Source organism: Protobothrops mucrosquamatus, unplaced genomic scaffold (assembly GCF_001527695.2).
Source record: "Protobothrops mucrosquamatus isolate PMUCROS unplaced genomic scaffold, P.Mucros_1.0 scaffold_199, whole genome shotgun sequence".
In the NCBI taxonomy this organism is placed as follows: Eukaryota; Metazoa; Chordata; class Lepidosauria; order Squamata; family Viperidae; genus Protobothrops; species Protobothrops mucrosquamatus.
This window is the reverse complement of record NW_015386275.1, coordinates 1,057,352-1,076,543: the sequence shown is the minus strand read 5'-3', so window position 1 is coordinate 1,076,543 and position 19,192 is coordinate 1,057,352. Positions and strand designations below refer to the sequence as shown.

The window sequence follows — 19,192 nt, the reverse complement described above, 5'->3', positions numbered from 1 at the left end:
AAACACCTCCCTTCGACCAGTCCGCTCCCACAGAGAGGGCCTCCTTAGAGTGCTGTCGGCCAGACAATGCCAGCTGGCGACCCCCAGGGGGAGAGCCTTCTCTGTGGCAGCTCCTGCCCTCTGGAATGACCTACCCCCCGACCTACGTACAGTTGCGGACCTGCGCCTTTTTCGCCGAGCCCTGAAGGCCCATCTATTCCGTGCGGCTGGCCTGGCGTAGTTTGATTAAGTTTGATTATGTTTTAGTGGGGGTTTTGTATGGGGTGTTTTTAGAACAGGCCTGTCATTTAATTTGATTTTAGCATAGAAATTATTTATTTATTATTGTGGTTTTTATTATCGCCTGTTCACCGCCCTGAGTCCCGTAAGGGAGATAGGGCGGTATATAAATTTAATAAATAAATAAATAAATAAAATAAGCTGGGTGAAAAAAATAACTCAAATTTGCTGATTTTAAAGGTGCAATATGACAGATGCCTAATTATGCCAGGTTAGATAAGATACACATGCTAAAGTGAATAAAACCTTGTGTAATCTTTGAAAAGAGTCATTGGCAATTCTTATTAAATGGCTGTTCAGATATTTCAGTGAGTAGCAAATCTTCACAAGAAAATAGTTGATAGTTATGGGTCAATCAGTAAGAAAACGTTTCCATGCATTCTTTCAACTGATATGTGTGCTGTCAACGCTGCTAACATCGGATGTTCTTGCTTGACAACAGATGGAAATGTAGCCATCTTTTCTCTTTCTCTTTTAGAGTTAGTTGGTGCTGGGAGGGGGGATGTAGATGAGAGTCCAGTTAGTCATAACAATAATAACTCAGCCATGGGAATCCATGGTTATTGCGCCCAGAATTGATAAAGATTTGGCGGGCTGGAGAACTGGGGAGAAAGCGCTTCAAGCTAATTGGGGAATGTGATTTATGACTGTTAATTGGAGGAGGGAATTGTGCTTTGCTACTTTGTGCCCAGGAGAGGGGAATTCAGTTTTTGGTTTTAACTATGTAGTGTCGATACTTCGTTTCTCGAATAAAAGATTCTTTAAGGTAAACAATGCCTTGAAGTTCTTTTGAATAGTTTCATCTGTCGGTACCATGACATTAAGCCCAAAACAACCGCTGGGGGCCAGCAACAGTTGGGGATGCAACATCCACAGTGGGTAGGCCAGCAAACACTTATGGTGCCACCTCTTAGAGCAACCTTCGATGGGGACCCGGAGAAGCTGATCTTTTTCCTCAATCAGGTGCGCTCTCACCTGAACCGCTGTGCCTATTTCTATCCAAACCCAGCCACTATGGTCGACGTGATTGCGTCCAGCTTGGAAGGGGAAGCATCCGAGTGGCTGAACAATTTATATAACGAGCAAGCACCCGAGTTAGAGGACCCCCATCTCTTCTTCCTAGGACTGAGAGCAAGGTTCGAGGATCCATCCATTGCCCTCAAAGCGGAGGAACAAGTCCACAAAATAAAACAAGCCGGCAGGCCTGTACTGGAATACGTACGAGAGTTTTGCAAGATAGCCGGCCGAATAGAGAGGTGGCCCGAGCAATCCCTAGTCCATCACTTCAAGGAGGGACTAGACCACCTCTCCCAGGCTTGTATCTATCGAGCAGTCCCTGATCAGCTGTAAGAATGATACCAGGCAGCCATAAGACTAGACGTCAGCTCACCCCGCTATAAGAAGCCACCCCCACAAGGTCGAGTCGAGGCCAAATCAACCCAAATGACAGCTACCCCCGAAAGCCTCCAACCGCTGCGGCTACTGAAAATCCCAGACCACCTGCTGGCCCACCGATCAAGTGTTTCAGATGTGGACAATTGGGACATCAAGCAGCAAGTTGCCCAGTCCCTTACCCTCAGCAGCAGAATAGACCAGGACCACCAGCGAGAAAGAAACCAACCCAGCAGCCAACGAAAGAGAAATCCAACTGGATCGCACAGGAATCTGTCGCCCAAGTCACGTCCCCCACGCAGGAGAGTGCTGAGACCCAAGCTGGACCTGCCGCTGCTCTACCCTCCTATGACGCAACGATGGAGAGAATGACCCGATGGTGAGTCGACACATCCCACCTTTCTCACTACCTGCCAACTCATAACCCCTAAGACACAGGTAGATTTAAATGTACTAGTTGATTCCGGATGCTTCCAGTGCATTATTAACTTGTCACTTGCCCTGAAAATGGTCATACGAGCAAGGCTGCTCTCCAAACCCGTGAGGTTTGAGCAAGCCAATGGCTCCCTAATGGGAGGAACTTTAGTCACACAATTGACTGACCCCTATGCTTAGAAATAGGTGAGCACTGGGAGTTCATTTATTTCATGTGGCTCCGAAAATGACTGAGGCTATGATCCTTGGACTAGCCTGGTTGGACAAATAGAAGCCGTTTATCTGGTGGCAGAAGGGAATGAGGACTGTGAGATTACCTATAGGACCCAAGTCCCCCTCCTTAACTCGACGGACGTTACAGGAGAACTTAGCCCACCCGATGAGCTAGCACACATGGCTGCCCTGTCTCAACCAGGCAAGCCACTCATCCCCAGTGAATACCGGGACCTAGCGGAGGCATTTAGTGAGAAAGAATGCGACACCCTGCCTCCCCACCGACCCAATGATTGCTTTATCGAACTGTTACCGGAAACCAAACTCCCATGACCGAGAATGTATGCTATGTCCCCCCTTGAGATGGAGGAGATGCAGCAGTATGTGGACAAAAACTTAGCGAGGGGATTTATCGAACAGGCCAAGTCTGCCGTGGGAGACTTGTTATTTAAAGAAAGAAAAGACGGGTCGCTTTGTCTCTGCGTAGATTATAAAGGTATGAACACGGTGAGTGTGGAAAACAAATACCCCCTCCCCCTCCTGAAGGACTTACTGACCCACTTGGCAAAGGGGAGGGTCTTCACTAAGTTGGACTTGAGAGAGGCTTATTACCGGGTGAGGATAAAGGAGGGAGATGAGTGGAAGACTGCTTTTAACTGTCCCATGGGGAGCTACCAATTTAAAGTCATGCCTTTTGGACTGCAAGGGGCTCCAGCTGTCTTCATGCAGCTGATTAATCAGGTACTACATGACCATTTATACAAGGGGGTTTTGTGTATCTTGATGACATCCTGATATACAGCCTGAATATGGCTGACCATGTAAAACTAGTGAGGGAAGTGCTAAAGAAACTTGAATGCCAAACTTTATGTTAAACTATCAAAGTGTGAGTTTCACCAGACCCGACTGGATTATCTTGGCTACAGAATTTCCAGCGAGGGCATTGAAATGGACCCGGCCAAAGTGAAAGCTCTAATTGAATGTCAGCCCCCAAAGACTCACAAACAGCTCCAGAGCTTTCTGGGATTCGCCAACTTCTACTGTCAGTTCATCCCCTCCTTTGCTGAAATTGCCCTGCTCCTTACGGAATTACTAAAAACAGGCAAAGGGGGAGGAAAACTGCATCTGGGCCAACCACTAGCATGGACTATGAACTGTGAAACCGCTTTTAAAAATTTAAAAAGACTATTTACGGTCGAACCAGTCTTAAAGCATCCTTGCCCAGGGAAGCCCTTTGTGATTCAAGCCGACGCCAGCGACGTAGCCGTTGGAGCTGTGCTACTGCAAATGAACCAGTGTGGGACCCTACAACCCTGCACCTACACCTCGAAAAAAATTCACTGACTGCGAGAGGAGGTGGGCAGTGTAGGAAAAGGAAGCTTTCGCAATCCGTTGGGCTCTATTAAACTGGCAACACTATTTAGAAGGGAGTAAGATGCCTTTCGAGGTATGGGCTGATCACAAAAACCTAGAAGCACTAAAAACTCCCCGCAAATTGTCCCCAAAACAAGTACGATGGGCGCAGTACTTTAATCGTTTTAATTTCACCCTAAAGTACATACCTGTCGGAAAAAACTTCTTAGCTGATGCTTTATCCAGACTGTCCCAGTACAAAAGCCAGCGTGAAGAGGTTAATGAGGCAGTTATATCCAATCCACAAGCTGCTTCTCAACTTACGCCATGCAGAGTCCCACCTTCAAGAGCCCCTAATACCAATGACCCTGGGGCAAAGAAAATAAAATGAGAGCTCCTCACCGACCAATGGTTCAAGGACAATCAAACCTCCCTAACATGCAGGGATGGTTTGGCTTACAAAGGGGGAAAACTATATTTGCCAGAGATATAGCCGCTTTAACGCGCTTTAACACAGCCATGACATAAAACAGGCTGGACATTTTGCATATTTAAAAACACTACACCTCATCCACCGTCAATTCTGGTGGCCAGGATTGAAACAGGACGTGGAAAACTATGTCCTGAGTTGTGCTGTATGTGCCACCATGAAAAGAATTCCAGGAGAAACCCCTGGGTTATTGCAACCGGTGGCAGACCCTTCCCAACCATGGGAAGAAATTGCTATGGATTTTATAGTAGATCTACCTGAAAGTAGGGGAAACATGGTTATCTGCACTGTGATAGATCTGTTCTCAAAGCAGGCTCACTTCATTGCCTGCAAAGGGCTCCCGTCCGCCCAATGACTAACCAAAATGTTCCTGAAACACATCTACAGACTGCATGGTGCACTTAAACGAATAATCTCTGACCGGGGTGCAGTTCACAGCTAAGTTTTGGAGGAGTTTTCTTAAACTAATTGGCTCATCTCAAGGAGCTTTTCACCCATCTACCAATAGGGTGGCTGAATCGGTGAACTCAATGGTGGAGCAGTATCTCCGATGCTATGTGGATTATCAACAAACAAACTGGACTGATCGGTGAACTCAATGGTGGAGCAGTATCTCCGATGCTATGTGGATTATCAACAAACAAACTGGACTGACCTCCTCCCTTTCGCAGAGGGTCTTACAATAACTCTGTTCACAGCAGCACCGGCTTCACACCTTTCAAAGTGGCCACAGGAAAAGAGTTCAGCCCAATACCTGAATACCCCCAAGCGCCCTCCACTTCCCAGACTCTTGATCAATGGGTGAGGGGATGGGAGGAAGTTTGGAAAACCACAAAAACTGCTTTGAAAAAGTCTTCCAAGACATACAAAAAACAGGCAGATAAAAAAGGGCTCCTCAAACAACATTCCAAGTTGGGGGAAAGGTTTATCTGTCAACTAAATATTTATGGGTTAAGTTACCTAGTAAGAAGTTAGGACCAAAGTTTTTAGGACCCTTCCCCATTGTAAAGGTCATTAACCCGGTGGAATTAAAACTTCCTAGGCTCTTAGAAAAAGTTCACCCTGTTTTCCATTGTAGCCTGTTGAAACCTTTTCGGGGTTCCACCTTAAGACCTCCTCCTAAGAAGGCACCCGGACCCCTCATAGTGGCAGGACAGACTCAGTATGAAATAAAGCACATTCTTGATTCTAGAATTTTTAAGGGGAAATTGCAGTACTTAGTACAATGGAAGGGATATCCATTGTCTGAGGCCACCTGGGTGAAATCTAGTGATGTAAAAGCTGACAGACTCATTAAAAATAAGTTCTATAAGAAACACCCTAATAAACCAAGAGGCAACCCCTAACCTGTGCTTTTGTTTACATTACAGGATTTGTCCTTTTTGTAAGGGGGGGCGGAGGTCAACCTGCTAACATCGGATGTTTTTGCTTGATAACAGATGGAAATGTAGCCATCTTTTCTCTTTCTCTTTTAAAGTTAATTGGTGCTGGGACGGGGGATGTGGATGAGAGTCCAGTTAGTCATAACAATAATAACTCAGCCAGTGGGAATCCAAGGTTATTGCGCCCAGAGTTGATAAAGATTTGGTGAGCTGGAGAGCTGGGGAGAAAGGCCGCTTAGGTAACTATAATCAACCTACATTTACACAGATAAGTGGAATTATATTTGGATCTTCATGTGAAGATTGAGGTACCAATCTGTGCAGCAATTAGATCAAACTCATTGCTAAATTTACAAGCTGACATTGGAATGAAAACATAGTTCTGATTTGGTTTATTTTATCCTAGGAATCCAGATTAAATGTGATTGCTACAGACCATGACTATCGTCGCAATTTCACAGCAACTGTACCACAAAGCGATATTCCTAGAACAATTGACACCATCATTGAAATGATTGTGAGTCTTAGTATTTCTTTTCTATTTACTAGATCTGCTTAAAAAGAAGATGTAAGAATACAGTAATAGAGACTCAAGTAAATGAGTTTTCTTTTATCTAATTTGCTTTTCTACAGCAATAATTTTAAATTTAGAGATATTTTCCTTTTGGATAAATGTATCATGCATTGGATATGCTATCTTGATTATTTCTGCTTATTTTATTCCTTATTCTTCCTTTCAGAAAAATAATGTGGAGCATGTGGTAAGTTTTTTCAGTGCCCTTTTGTTCATTCAAGAATCATTTTTATCTTGTAAATTTTCTAATTTCCTGTCACTATTTCTTGCCTAGCAAACCTTGAGCTAATCATGCCAATGTTAATCTAAATGCCAGGATTCTCTCCAATTGCTTATTATTTAGTGGAAGGAAACAGCAAAATGTTTTTGTCCCAAGGAATAGAAGGAAGAACCATATCTTGCACCAAATTTATAGCCCTCTGCTCAGATCACAAAGGAGGATTCAAAATCTTAGTTACCTATTCAAAACTTAGGACAGAATAAAATAATTTTGATGACTGATGTAAGCTCTGCAGAAATGTAAATATTTAGAATTTAAGTAGTTTTTAAAAGCTTATTTTATAAACACTGGAATTATGAGCAAGTCAGTATTTATATCCACCTATTTTTCAGGGGGAGGTGTTTTCTGAGTAAGTGTAGGCTGTAAGCATGAATGGTCTTGGGCCACAAGATTCAGGCCAAAGTATAGTTTTCTACTGAAAAACATTCCTTTGTCAGTTTGTCAACCTGATCCAGCTTCAACCTTCTGCAGCAGCAGACTGGTTCCAAAATGAAGGCTCCAACATGCTCTCAGTAACTCAAAAGTATGCCATCCCGGAGCTGAAGCCAGGGGGCTGAATAATAGGCCTCTAGTTTGCATTTTGCTTTAAAGTATCTGATTTACATTGGTACTTGGCCCAGTCTGATGCATTCCCTTTTGTCACAAGGGATCAACTGTTTTCATCCTAAGGCAGAGAATAATGGAAACATAGCTGAATCTCTTTCCTCTTTTCTGGAGATTTGCATATTGACAGGTCCTACATCAACATAGATAATTTCTAAAGAGAAAAATCTAGAGCAAATAGCAAAACAGACAGTTTGATGTGACTATCATGCTGTTTTTTGTGTTCACTGAAATAAACCAACAAAACATTTTTCTTATAACTATTTATCTTAACACATTTTAGGCATATCCAAGCAACATAACTTTGTTGATGACTGTTCAGATGGACAGGAAACTAACCTAGAAGCTCCAACCAATTAATTGCATTATGTCATGTGGCACAGCCTCAGTTCCTGCTAGAACTCACCAGAATTGCGTGGGAAACTGCTTCCCAATTTTTCTAGCTAGTTACAAATGAAGGGATGAAAGTGTAAACTTGGCATCTCTTATTTAACTTTTAATGGTGTCCTTTTATTCTGTCAACAGTGCTGTTCCTATGAATGCCAGGTGAGTGTTATTATCCTGACAGCCCAGCAGTATCTAAAATCTTGCCTTTTGCATTCCTGCGCTCTAATCCTAATTTTTTGTTGTTGTTTCTTAGCCTCCTCGAGGACCTCCAGGGCACATTGGGGACCCAGGAGAAGAGGTTTGTGTTTTCCTCACCTTATCAGTTCTGTAACTGACTGCCAGGTATCTGGTAAAATTTACTCTCACCTGGAAACTGATCATACAGTGCAAGGAGACAATGTATGGGAGCAAGAAGATCAGACATTTGCAAGCTGCTCCCAGCCATCCTATCATGGTTTCATGTCAGCAGCCCTTTGAATCTTTGTTCTGCTGATGGTCAAGTCCAGATCAAGAAGTCTGATAATTGTTGCCATTCAGGATTTAATTTTGAATGTATGAACCAACCCGATATAATCTGGCTAATTTACAGTTAATCTGTCCAAGTTCTGCCTATTTGAGTCCTCAACTGAGAGGGCAGTCATGTGATCAAATAGATCTCTGTTATCTGAGCTAGACCAATATGTTCATTCAAAATTTCATTTAAGAGTTGTCTTGTGGGCAAATGGCCTTGCATTTAAGAATAGGACCTTTGATTGAAGGACTTACTTCTTTCACTTTGACTTATTTGGTTAGATTGCAACCTGAAAAGAAGTGAAGCCAACCAGTTCTCCTCTCCCTGAAATGGCTAACTTGACACCTTCTACAGTGTGCACTTCTGTCAATAATAATTCTTCATTCCAAGCCTTTTTCTGTCCATTCTCCTATTGACAGACAACTTGGCAGCTGTACAGTACTCACTTTCATTATTCTATGCCCATGGATACAGCCATGCAAACCTTTCCATTCCAGATTGAGGGAGTCCTTTCCTTAAAGTCTTCTTGGTTCCCATTACTACTTTCTTCTTGTTTATATACCTGCTAACTCATATGTATAGAACAGTCTTTTTTGGGGGGGGAAGTAGTACTTTCACATTTTGTAGAGTTTTGTTAGAGTTTTGTAACTATTTACTGTTGTTGATTCAGAAACAATTGTGAAAAGTGAAAATAGGTTTCACTTTTAATTAATGCTGTGTGTATTGCAATATTTGGCATTTGCCCGACACTAAAGGACAGTCTTGAAATTATCCTTTGGATAATGGCAAGAGCATTCATAACATGACTCCTTTTCTTCAATGCTTTTTAAAAACTAAACTTTACTTGCAATGTAAGGTTAAATAAAAACTGGAAATAAAACCTAATGCTTACTGATATTTTGTTTCAGGGAGAAAGAGGGAGACCTGGCTTGCCAGGAGAAAAAGGAGACGCTGGAGATCCCGTAAGTAGAAAATACATTTGACCTTGGATGGAAAATACTCAAAGTGAAGCTGAATTTTATGTAATACTGAATTATTCCGAGTAAATATGGAATATTTTCTTTTAGTTGGAGGGATGCATTCCTCCCAAGGGACATTTTCCATATTTGAAGACTTGTGAGATAACATTAATCAGTTTTGCAGACACACCATCTATATGTCAGCATCTTCCTGAATTTGCAAATTGCCAGTGAAGTTACAGGAGGGGTGAGATTCAGCCTGTTTCCACGCATCCATTCTGTTGAGGCATCTCATCATCTTTTCTGAGATCATCATATTAGGTCCAGTTTTGATAGAATTTAATGTACCACTATAATATAATAAAACTAGGGGACCCTTCTGTAATTTTCACAAAGAACTGAGATCTTGAACTGCACTCTTCTGAAGTCTTCAAAAAGACCCCTATGTCTGGAGAGTTCACATCTGATAGGCACTAATGCATTTGTCAGTGAAGTGTTTTTGATAACATAGAAAGCTTTAATCTGAAATTCTGGAAGCCCTGACGTAGTATGAATTCAAAATAGATTATTTCTGAATAGACACATATAAAATTGCATTATTAAAGAAACAAGATTGGATCCAGCCATGAGTCCATTCTACTTACATGTCTTAATCCAACTCTATATCAATCTGTTTAGATATAAGCATGAATGTGCTTTCATGTGTGTGTTTTGGGAAAGTAAGGATGGATTTCAAATCAAAGGACTTAAATGCTTTAAACATATTGTAAGAAATTGTCAAAATCCCAATTAAAGTAAAATTCTGGATGAATTTTTTTCCCCCTACAATCTTGAGAGAATTTCCCAAACAAGAATCAGATCTGACTGCAATGGGATTTATTGCTTTGAATGTTATTCTTTACCTAGGGAAAGCAAGGTGACCCAGGACCTATTGGCTACCAAGGGATGAAGGCAAGTATAATTTCCCTTACTGCTTTCTTGTCAATATTTTTTTCTTATAATTTTATTTAGAATATATCTGACTTTCTCCCCTCCTTCTCATTTTTAGGGAGACAAGGGTGGCCGAGGGGACAAGGTGAGTTGTGTTGATTAACAGTGCTACAAAACCAAATAAATCTGTGTTGAATTATTGGAGGGAAAAAAACTCCAAAATTCAGTGTTAGGGTATGCCATTTTTAGGGCCAGACAAAATATCACAAGATTTAGCCTTGATCTAGATGTATCCTATAAAATATAAACCAAACAGGGGATGGGGAAGAGAAGCTTGCTTGTGGTTGAAACTGCAAAGTCTGTATATTCTCAAGATCTTACCTCATTTCATATCATTTCAAACCACATAAATAAATCACAATTGAGTGGGTTCACATATGAAGCCAAAAACAAATCAACAGCATTCTGATTTAATATTTAGCATGTGAATCTGGTCTGTAACTGAAAGTATCTCAAAAATCATTTAGCCCCTCTTGCCCCGCCCCCTGTGGCTAACTCCCTTTACGGAATCTACTGTGGCACTCTAATAGTTGCCTACCAGCCTGCCTGCTATGTAGCACTTCAGGAAATTTCCCCTAATATTTAGTTAAAGCCTTCCTTCTTCCTGAGATCTCATTTTATTGGAGCAAATAAAATAAATGTGTCCTATGATCAGTTTGAAACACAAATATGTTAAAATTGCCCTCTAAATTGTCTGTTTTTCGGAAGGAGAAAAGGCTGTAAGAAATTTAAATTAATTTGGTTCTACCTGGAATTGTTTGGATTTGAGATTCCCACTAGAATTGTTGGGCAAAGAAACAAATATTGGATTCTGTTTTGCACATTTATTTATTTGTTTATCAAATTTATAAGGCCACCCATCTCACAAACAAGTTATTCTGGGCACCATACATTAAGGATAAACGAAATAAATATATTAAAAACAATATGTTAAAATATATTAAAGTATATTTTAATATAAAAAATTATTTAAAACCATTATTATTGTTGTTAATCTTCAATTCAATTCACAGTCTGGGACTGGTAAAAAATTAACAGTTCAAGTCCTAACCAAGGACCAAAGAGCTATTAAGGTAGCGTCTGAGTATATAGGTAGTTCCGAGTATGGTGTTTTTTTTTTGCAAAGTCAGGATATTCAGGTTTAATATGTTCAAAATTTCCATGCATCTAGGAAGCCCTTTGGGAATTGCTTCAAGGGCTCCTATTACCATTGGTACAACCATTGATTTCTTCCTCCACAATCGCTCAATTTCAATTCGCAAATCATGATATTTTGTTATTTTTCTAGCTGTTTTTTTAATAATAATAATAATTAGTCTACAATTCACAGTTTGGAATTTGTAAAAACTTAATAGTTCAAGTTGTTGTTATGATTATTATTATTAAGATTTAGTCTTCAATTCAATTCACAGTCCGTAACTGGTAAAAACTTAACAGTTCAAGTTATTGTTATTATTATTATTTATCCTAATATCATGGGGACGGTAATTTTGTGATCACTAGAAAGTTAGACAACCAGAGCAGGGACAGGGAATGGTTCAGATAAGATTTAGAATATTTTGCAAAATTGCATATATGCTTTTTTAAATGAAAAGGCTAGTTATGTTCAATTAGAAAGGACGTAGTTTGTTCTTAGGATATTATATTAGGGCATGATGCAGCCACCGTATTTTGCTGATATAACATCAGTATCTAGTGATTATCTAGAACAGTGGCTCCCAACCTTTTCTATACTCCGCACTCCTAAAATGCTTCTGATATATTCTCACACCCCATACAAAAGTGTGAAATAACAGCAATGAATTATGCATATAAACTATAATTTTGAAAACCCAAGTTTTTGCACCCCCTGGAATACTGTCTTGCACCCCCAGATCTAGAAGATCATAAATATCTTAAATTCCATAGTAGGCTCTAAAAAGAGAACAAGAAATATCCACTTCCCCTAGCCTTTTCCATATATCCCCAGTAATCACTTGTACATCATTCTAAATCTTCTTCTTTCATCTACAGGGCTCAAGAGGTGCAAAAGGAGGCAAGGTGTGTCTTTGGGTTTTGTTGGGGATGATACCAATATCTTTTTGAGAGTGAATTGAAATATGTATTATATACCTGACTTTTTTCTGTTACAGGGAGAGAAGGGCAAACGTGGCATAGATGGCGATGATGGCAAGAAGGTATGGTTTATAGCTGCACGCAGAAGGTAGTTTTCCTCCTTATGCCTTAAAAAAAGCTGCATTAAAAGGGTTGCAATTGAATAAAGTATTGGCTTAAGGAAGTGAATAAAGGCATATCAATATTCAGGTGTTCTGATGACCTAGAGTCCTAGACTAACTTGGTATAGTAGAATGAGTAAGAATTCCCAAAGTCTAATTTAGCTGCAATCAGCTAAATTTTTTCCAGAAGAGACATTCCAGTACAATTGCTTCTACTAGTCTTATAGAGATAATCTTACAGAATCTTCCTGTGGTGGCGCAGTGGTTAGAATGCAGTACTGCAGGCTAACTCATTGCTCGCTCCAGGAGTTCGATTGTCACCAGCTGAAGGTTGACTCAGCCTTCAATCCTTCTGAGGTCGGTAAAATAAGGACCCAGGGGGCAATATGCTGACTCTGTAAACCGCTTAGAGAGGGCTGTAAAGCACTGTGAAGCGGTATATAAGTCTAAGTGCTATTGCTATTGCTATCTTCTAATGATAAAAGAAAATAATTCTAAATGATTCGTAATAGTCCTGTAAATATTTTCTTTCTTCACAGGGTGAACAAGGATATCATGGACTATCAGGATGCAAAGGATCTCCTGGGTTTGATGTACGTCGGTGCAAGAGATTACACATCTATCCATTCTGATTGCTAACAGGCAACCTCAGGGTGCAGTGGTGGAAGCAAATCTGTAAATATAGGTAGTCACAAAGTGCAGAATCTGGTTAGAAATAGGCCAATAAATTGAAAAATGGATAAATTCAGTCCAGCCTGATGGAGATTATTGTAATATACCAAAACATATACACATTGTCATTAGTTAATTGATAACTGCTTGATTCCAGGGCTTACAAGGACCTCCTGGACAAAAAGGGGATACTGGTTCTTATGGACCCAAAGGGATAAAGGTTAGCCATAATTCATTGTTTTCTCTTTATGACTCGGATACTATACTTTTGTGATGTCAGCTTATAAATACCATGATAAATTTATCTAGTTCAGTAGTATTTATAGTAGTAAATTGGTTAAATATGGCATTACATTTGTTTTACAAAACATTTTCACACATGCAAATCCAAAAAGTCAAAGGAAGCAATTTTAGTAGGTTATTGTAGTAGTAAGTTGAAGTGAGGGGAAGCCAAATCAGCAATGTACTAATCCTCAATAAGTAATATTGGTTTATGATGTTTTTCAATGTTATAATATAATATAATACATACATACATACATACATACATACATACATACATACATACATACATATATATAGGCATAATAGAGTTCTTAAAATATAAAAATGGTCTGTATTTGAAAGAATAGGAAATTCTGCTTTTATATTTCTCATTTGGCGTGCATGGTCCTGTCACAATGATGACAAAACTTTAGATTTCTCTATTTTGACTACAGGTGATTCTCACTTCCACTAGCTCCCCCTAGCAGTGACAAACCTCCACTTGTATGTCATGTCATTTAGGATGTTGGAATGGGAGTCCTTTTTTCCTTCCTAAACTTATTTGTGTCTCTGTGCTCTTTACTTCAAGGGAGAGCCTGGGCCCAAAGGAGGTCCAGGGCCACAAGGAAAAGATGGACGTCCTGGCGACAAGGTATAGTTGTAATTGTGAACTTATAGCATCACTTGGCCTTCCTCTTGTATCACTGCTGTCCCTGACCACACTCCCTGTTTCTCCCCAATTCCCTTCCTCACATCTCAGACAGTGACAGCCGGAGGTGGATCATAGATATTGCTCCCTCCCCCAACATAACACCACCAGGTTAGGGGAAAAGAGGCAACAGCCAGCAGGTTCACACTCTTTCCGCTCAGCCAGCTTTAAGTACTGGGTAGACCTTTCAGTTTTATCTATGCTATAACAATTTCCCCAATGTTACTTGTTGGGATAAAAAAACCCAACACTCTAAGGAGTGTTGTATTTCATGATAAATATTTGTTTATATTTAATATGCTACTGAGAAGCAAATTTATGACACTGGACTAGATATTATTCTAAATAAATTAATTTGGCCTGTTTGATTTTTGTTTGTTTGCCTGCTGGTTTGATAAAGGAAGTTAGCAGGATTCAGGCAAATAAAGAGGGCTGAGTGAAGGATCCCACAACTTGCTAGTGGAGCCATTAGAACTGTGCTTCCCTAAACTTCGCTAACCTAGGTAAATTGCCCAAAATCACAGCAGGGACATTTAAATAAGGAATTTCTGATAAGTGGTAAAAGGACTTTCTGATAAGCAGTTTGGGTAATGAAAATGGGAACGAAGAAAAAAAAGCACTGCATTAGAAGATGGTAAACAGCTAGAAGATGGTTTCCTGGTTTCAAAATTGGCTGTTGGTAATTTGCCAGATTAGGAATACTGGTTAGTTGATCAGACACAAAACGTGAGATTGACTAGATACTGCAGCTTCTCTTGGATTTTTTCCTGGATTCTTAGGATTTTACACATCCGCACTCTTGTACATGCATTCCATACAGCCTAGATGTTCTTTATAAAGGACGCTACAAGTACTCCTCACTTACTGACTACTTCATTTAGCAATTATTTAAAGTTAACTAGAGTTGAAAAAAACAGCTTTGCAACCAAACCTTACATTTAAGATCATTACAGTGTCCCACAGTCACATGATTGCCATTTGGGTGCTTTTCAACCAGTATGCATTCACAACAGTTGTATTGTCCCACAGTCACATGATCACAATTTGCATGCTTCACAACCTGCTTTCAGCAAGCACAATTAATGGAGAGCACAGATGTGAAACTGCAAGTCATGATCACTTAATAACTTCAGTGATTTGCTGAGCAACCAAAACAGAAGTTTCTGGCAGTCATGTGATGTTTTGCTTTGCAATTGCAGCACTTGCTAACAGAGTTGCCAGTCACAACTGTGATCTCTAAGCAAGAATAACCTAAGAATAACATTCCTTCGTCATAGAAGTTGTGTATGGAATAATCACATTTTTTTTAGACAAGCTCATTCTTTGGCCTCTTCTAAATTTCCACTTCTTTTGCTCCCCAAACCATCAGAACGTTTTTGCATTGTCATGTGATCATCGTCCAGTTTTAGTACACTGATGATAAGGAGCAAAAAGAAAAAAAATACTGCTCTCACCCAGCTGCAGGAAGTTTTGGGGTAAAGTGAAAAGTGTTTTATCCCATGTCATCAATGAGTAAAATAAATTGCTATTCCATACACCCCCAATCCACGTCCTCAGTTCATGTTGCCTTTGTCTAGTTGCATTAAAAAAATAAAGACTTTGAAGCTTCTGAGGCTAAACCGCCATTCCCCTGAAGGACCTTTTAGGGGAACCAAAGCTCAGGGATCAGCATTTTGGGATAAGATAAGAGATCCTTCTGATGGGAAAATTGCTGCCAAACAGCTGTAAAAATTTACCAGATTTCAGAATATTGTGAATTAAAATGTTGGTTTTGTTGCAGTTTCAGCTATACTATAGCCAAGCCAAAACTGAATCATCTCAGCTCATCAATGCAGTTGATATCATGAGATCAGAGAAATTCAGAGTTGTTTTTAAGCTGGCAAACAATCTTTATATAAAGATGTCATTTGTCTTTTTGATTTTGAAGGGCAATAATAACATTGCTCTGACATCTCTACCCATTTCGGTTTAGATCACTTATGTGATTCACAGCTGCTGTATGAATACTCAAAAGCCTCGTGTTAAAAGTATTTGCTTTTTCACGTCTTTTAGGGTCTGCCTGGAGAAGTGGGAGCCAAAGGAGAAAAAGGAGAATGGGGAGATGAGGTACACATTTAAAGATTTTTAAGGGGCCTGAAGGAGCTGGTTTAAATACATGACAATCCATTCCACTGTCTCTTCTTTCTCTTGTAGGGAAGTCCTGGCTCTGATGGTATCGCTGGACCAAAGGTAAGGTACTGTTTTCAGTGATGTTTTCTGTAGTTGGCAGCAAAATTGGAAACCAAGAAAATGGTCTTCATTAAGCCTCTGGAACTGTAATTCAATGGGTTTATTCAAAGCTGTTTTTCTAATATTGATATGGAATGGGATACAATCAGCAAAGAGCTTTCCTCAGCTGTAAACACAGTGTAACCTATAAAAACATTTAGGAATTCCTTCAGTTCTTAGCAAGCTCTCAGAATCCTTCCCAACTGGATTGTTAGAACAAGTTCTAATACAAAATTCCCCTTTAGCTTCTTAGTGAACAGAAATATGTTTAAAAGCTCTCTGCCACACTTCTGGCAGGCTTGTTATTGAATCTACTATATAAAATCATCATAATCCTTTTGCACACAGGGTAGCCCTGGATCCGAAGGCTTACGAGGTGTCCCTGGGACTCGTGGATCCAAAGGAGAAAAGGTAAATTTTAATTCACAATATTCACAAGTAGTTTAGAAGAAGAAGAAAGACTTTACTGTTTAAAATGAAAACTCAAGTCATTTTTGCCTAAGGCCTAGTGATCTTTTTAGAGCAGACATGTCAAACACAAGACCCGCGGACTGAATTTGGCCCGCGATTGGCCAATATTTGGCCCCCGGGAATGCTCTGGAGACAGCGAGGGGCTGGCCCCCGCCACCCTGGCCCTGGCTCCACCCAGCCCAGCAGCCCCCAAGTCACATGCACAGAAGGTGAGCATGCAGGGGCCAACAGCATCCGGCAGCAGGGGTGCGTAGCCCGCTGTGAATACTGGGCCGGCCCTCTAGCAGCAGCGCTGTGGCGGTGGCAATGGCAGCACATGGAGTCAAGGGGGCATGTGATGCAGACCGCCAGACATGCCTACTCCGTCTTATCTCTTTTTGGTTGGAGAGCAGGTTGCCACTGGTCATCTCAGCCCCCGCACGTGTCTTGCCCTTGGTCCATGGGTGGAGTGCATTTCCCTCGCACACCTCGATACCTGTCGTAGCCGTGGCCGCCAGCCACTTGCACAGGTCCATTAGGCTGCCACCCGGAGCTTCAGGCCCACCCAGTACAAAGGAAGCAGAGATGGGGGAGAGGCACACAATCCTGGCTGGGACTGGGTGGCCATGGCGCCAATGGGGATCTGGCTTTCCCCGCTCAGGTTGGCCTTTTGCTTGCTGGGACTGGGCGTGCTCTACCATCTCTACTCAGGAATTCCTAGCCATCCGTTTCGCCTTTTTGCTGGGTGGGGCTGCTGCTCCAGGTGGCGGGGGGAGCCTAATGGACCTGCACCAGCTGCTGGTTCCAGTGGCCTGAGGCGGGGCCAAGGTGCATCAGGTGCGCGAAGGGAACAAGCTCCACACGCGGGCCAAGGGGGCCGAGAAGATGACCAGCAGCGACCTGCTCTCCAACTGCAAGCAAAAACAGACGGGACGGAGTAGGTACATCTGGTGGTCTGTATCATGTGCCTCCCCTCCCCTACTCTGCCTGCTGCTGGAGGGCTGGCCCAGTATTCGCAGCGGGCTACGGAACCCCAGAGTGTGCTGGTCGAGGGGCTGGCAGGCTATGGCTGCTGACGGACACCGTCGGCCTCCATGCGCTTGCTGGCCTCTGTGTGCAGGGGCCGATGGTGTCAGGCAGCAGCCGCCCCGGCCCCTGCCTCACCTTGCCTTGCCCTGTGGCAATGAACCCCCCACCCTGTCCCCTGCCCCCCTGCCTCACCTCGCAGGATGAGCCTCCTGCCCACCGCCTCACCCGCCAGAGACACCCTGGATCTCCCCCAATCCTGCCTGGCCCCCACAGGTGCCCCCCCGAGCAATGTCGAGGTGGCCACGCCCACCCAGTCAGCCATGACCACCACAGCCATGTCCACCCAGTGGTCCACGCCCACCCAGCCCTCCTAAGGGCACCACAATGCTGATGCGGCCCTCAATGAAATTGAGTTTGATACCTCTGTTTTAGAGAAATGGGTCAAGTTTAAGGGTTGTTAAATATTTCTAATAATGTCCAAACATGTGGGAAAAGACATTCTGCACTTTTAACTGATTTTGTTAAAACTTGTTTTTGTTTTTCTTATAGCTGGAACTTGGAGGATACACATGACTCAATGTAGAATTAGCAGACTGAGTTTATAAACTAAGAAAGGCATAGAATAGAAGGAGAGGGGAGGAGAGGAGAGGAGAGGAACATAACAGAATAGAATCATAGAGTTGGAAGAGACTTTGCAGGTCTTCTAGTCCAACCCTCTGCCCAAAGCAGGAGGCTTTATACCATTTCAGACAAATGGTTGTGCAATCTTTTTTTGAAAGCCTCCGGGGACGGAGCACCCACAACTTCAGGGGGCAAGCTGTTCCATTGATTAATTGTTCTCACTGTCAAGCAATTTCTTCTTATTTCCAGGTTAGATTTCCCCCTGATGAGCTAGTTGCAAAGGAAAGGAAAACAATGCCTCCTTTAATGAGAAAGTTGGGAATGAGTAGGGAAAAATGCACTATGCCCCAAACAAAAAAGTGCATCTGTAAAACTGGGCAGCTAGAAGAGTTCAGCTGGCCAAAACCAATTTGGAAACAAGAAAGGAAGATTTTTTAAAATGCTCTGATATATTGAGAAAAGTTAGTGCTGTGGGGTTCATGAATTTGAGGATTGTACTAATTAATGTAGCTTCAGTTTCCCTCTCACTGGTCTGTTCTTGGATAACATGGACATTTATATATTATCTCAGAAGACTAAAAATCAATTTTCATAAAGTAACATTCTAAATACATTTTGCTTTGTTTAGACAGAGAAATGCATCACAAAATTCAGAAATATGCTTCTGAAGAGAATTGTCATTTTAAAATTGTGGACCAGATTAGCTTGTAAACCTGCCCAAGTTGCTCGATAGTGGGATGGGCAGCATATAAATTTAATAGATAGATGATGGATGGATGGATGGATGGAAGATAGGGAGAGAGAGAGAGAGAGAACCAAATTCAAAAAGAATGAATTAGAAGTTTCTTGGCGACGTTTCGACGAAGTCACATTCGTCATCTTCAGGCTGGTGTCTTCTGCTTCGTGCTTCTGGGCGTAGTGTGTGTGATCGCAGCTGTTTCTTCCTTTTAACTGCCAGTGGGGCTTGAGCTGATTGGGTAGGAGCTTGGCTGTGTTCTGATTGGGTGGAGGTGTGTTCTGATTGGTTAAGGAGCTTGGCTGTGCTCTGATTGGATGGGGGGTTGGCTGTGCTCTGATTGGATGGGGGAGTGTTTTGTTTGGGTGGGGGCTTTGCT

At 41.7% G+C, this 19,192-nt stretch overlaps 1 protein-coding gene across 1 annotated transcript in view; it reads left to right on the top strand.

The window, feature by feature from the left end:
- The window catches only part of COL6A1 (collagen type VI alpha 1 chain), a 76,156-nt gene that overhangs the window by 16,159 nt on the left and 40,805 nt on the right, over positions 1 to 19,192 (top strand). The window contains exons 5-19 of the mRNA XM_015825540.1: positions 5,951 to 6,061; positions 6,285 to 6,305; positions 7,527 to 7,547; positions 7,642 to 7,686; positions 8,808 to 8,861; positions 9,765 to 9,809; positions 9,907 to 9,933; positions 11,862 to 11,888; positions 11,981 to 12,025; positions 12,604 to 12,657; positions 12,894 to 12,956; positions 13,590 to 13,652; positions 15,762 to 15,815; positions 15,903 to 15,938; positions 16,326 to 16,388. Coding sequence (XP_015681026.1) covers positions 5,951 to 6,061; positions 6,285 to 6,305; positions 7,527 to 7,547; positions 7,642 to 7,686; positions 8,808 to 8,861; positions 9,765 to 9,809; positions 9,907 to 9,933; positions 11,862 to 11,888; positions 11,981 to 12,025; positions 12,604 to 12,657; positions 12,894 to 12,956; positions 13,590 to 13,652; positions 15,762 to 15,815; positions 15,903 to 15,938; positions 16,326 to 16,388 — 729 coding nt within the window. The remainder of the gene's footprint in view (positions 1 to 5,950; positions 6,062 to 6,284; positions 6,306 to 7,526; positions 7,548 to 7,641; positions 7,687 to 8,807; positions 8,862 to 9,764; positions 9,810 to 9,906; positions 9,934 to 11,861; positions 11,889 to 11,980; positions 12,026 to 12,603; positions 12,658 to 12,893; positions 12,957 to 13,589; positions 13,653 to 15,761; positions 15,816 to 15,902; positions 15,939 to 16,325; positions 16,389 to 19,192) is intronic.